The sequence below is a fragment of the Pteropus alecto genome, unplaced genomic scaffold, assembly GCF_000325575.1.
Source record: "Pteropus alecto unplaced genomic scaffold, ASM32557v1 scaffold170, whole genome shotgun sequence".
Taxonomy (NCBI): Eukaryota; Metazoa; Chordata; class Mammalia; order Chiroptera; family Pteropodidae; genus Pteropus; species Pteropus alecto.
The window spans coordinates 1,296,827-1,298,362 of record NW_006429634.1 but is presented as its reverse complement, the minus strand read 5'-3'; the positions used below and the strand labels follow the sequence as shown (position 1 = coordinate 1,298,362).

General features: G+C 53.3%; 1 protein-coding gene across 1 annotated transcript in view; it reads right to left on the bottom strand.

Moving 5' to 3' along the window:
- The window catches only part of FOXO6 (forkhead box O6), a 24,357-nt gene that overhangs the window by 21,326 nt on the left and 1,495 nt on the right, over positions 1-1,536 (bottom strand). Inside the window, exon 2 of the mRNA XM_006904011.3 lies at positions 396-459. Within this exon, the coding sequence (XP_006904073.2) occupies positions 396-421 (26 nt within the window). The 5' untranslated portion in view covers positions 422-459. The remainder of the gene's footprint in view (positions 1-395; positions 460-1,536) is intronic.

The following is a 1,536-nucleotide window of genomic DNA, read 5'->3' as shown; positions in this document are numbered from 1 at the left end:
CCCCGCAGCCCCTGCAAGCAATAGCGCCGCCTACAGAGCAGGGGAGGAACGGCGGGCACGACCCCGCCCCCTGATCAGCGCTGGGGGAGGAGGCGCGGGGGCGGGGCCCGAGCGCTTTCATTGGTCCTCAGCAGGGCCGTCCCGCCCACGGACTCGGCAGGATCCCTCCCAGAAGCGCGTCAGCGGGTTATTGTTACAACCCGGGGTTTCCCGGGGCAACGGGGGTGGGGCGGGGCTCAGACACTTGGCCCCACCTTCTACTCCCGGGAGGAATGCCCCGCCCCCTGACTCTAGACCCTTGGCGTTTCCACGTCTCAGAAACCTGATGGGGAGGATGATAGAGCTCGCCTTTGTGCCTTAGATTGGGCTGGGGAAAGAGAAAGGGTCAGGCATACCTGGGTCCTGGGCCAAGCTTTGCCATGATTCTAGCTTCTCCATCTTCATGGGCTCTTAGGGTACCTGTGGACATAATTTTAGAGCCTTGGTTCTTAAAGTTTAATGTGTAGCAGAATCAACTTGAAGAGCTTGTGAAAACATATTACTGGACCCCACAGGGTAAGCCTAGGTTGAGGCTGGAGATTTTGCATTTCTAACAAGTTCCCAGGAGAGGCACCCAGGATCACACTTTGCAAACCACTGTTTTAGATTTCTTAGGAGGATTGTTGGAACAAGTTCTTGCCCCAAAGTTCATCCTGTATTCAGAGAGGCTTTTCATTCATTTTAAGAGATATTTAATGAGCACCTTTGATGCACCATACACTGTTTGGGCCACAATGGCAAGAGCAGCAACAGAAACAGATGGGGTCCCTACTGCATAGACTAGTGGAGGAGTCAGATGTTAATCAGATCATCATATGGCCTCAGAAGGAAGAGGCTGACTAAGAAGTTGGGCAGCCTGTGACTTCATCCCTAGGCTGGGTTTCTAGCCATCATACCACCTGCTAGCCTTTGCTCAGGTATCTCCTCTGCCTAGAACACCCTTTCTCTTCCTCCGGGCCCTCATCAGAGAGTCTCTCATTTCTCAGACCTCAGCTCAAATGTCAACTTATCCTCAGCACCTTCTCTAACCCCAGCTTCCAACACCTGTCTCTCTTCCTTGCTTGCTTATACCATTTGCTGCTCTGCCAACAATGCCTTATGTCCCTTTAGGATATTTCTCTTTTGCCAATCAGGAAACTGAGACCCAAATCAGGGAGATGACTCGCCCAGATGGAATAGCCAAGACTAGAATCCCAAGCTCATCAGTCAGTACCACACTCCTGGAGACAGCAACTTGCAGAGTTCTCTGGACAGTGAGAGGACTGGCCCCAGGCCATGGGAGACAACCTCTCTCAAAAATTCCTTCCTTCCAGCTTAGGTCCCAAGGAGTAGGGCCAAGGATGAGGGTGGGGCAGGGCTTCATCACCCCCACCCCCCAGGTGGGAACAGGCTCAACTTGTAAATGCCTGGCATGGCATCTACCTGAGTCACATCCCATAGGCAAGGGTAGGCATGGGAACCATTGGCTGCCCCCTACACTCCTCTGCATACATGCAC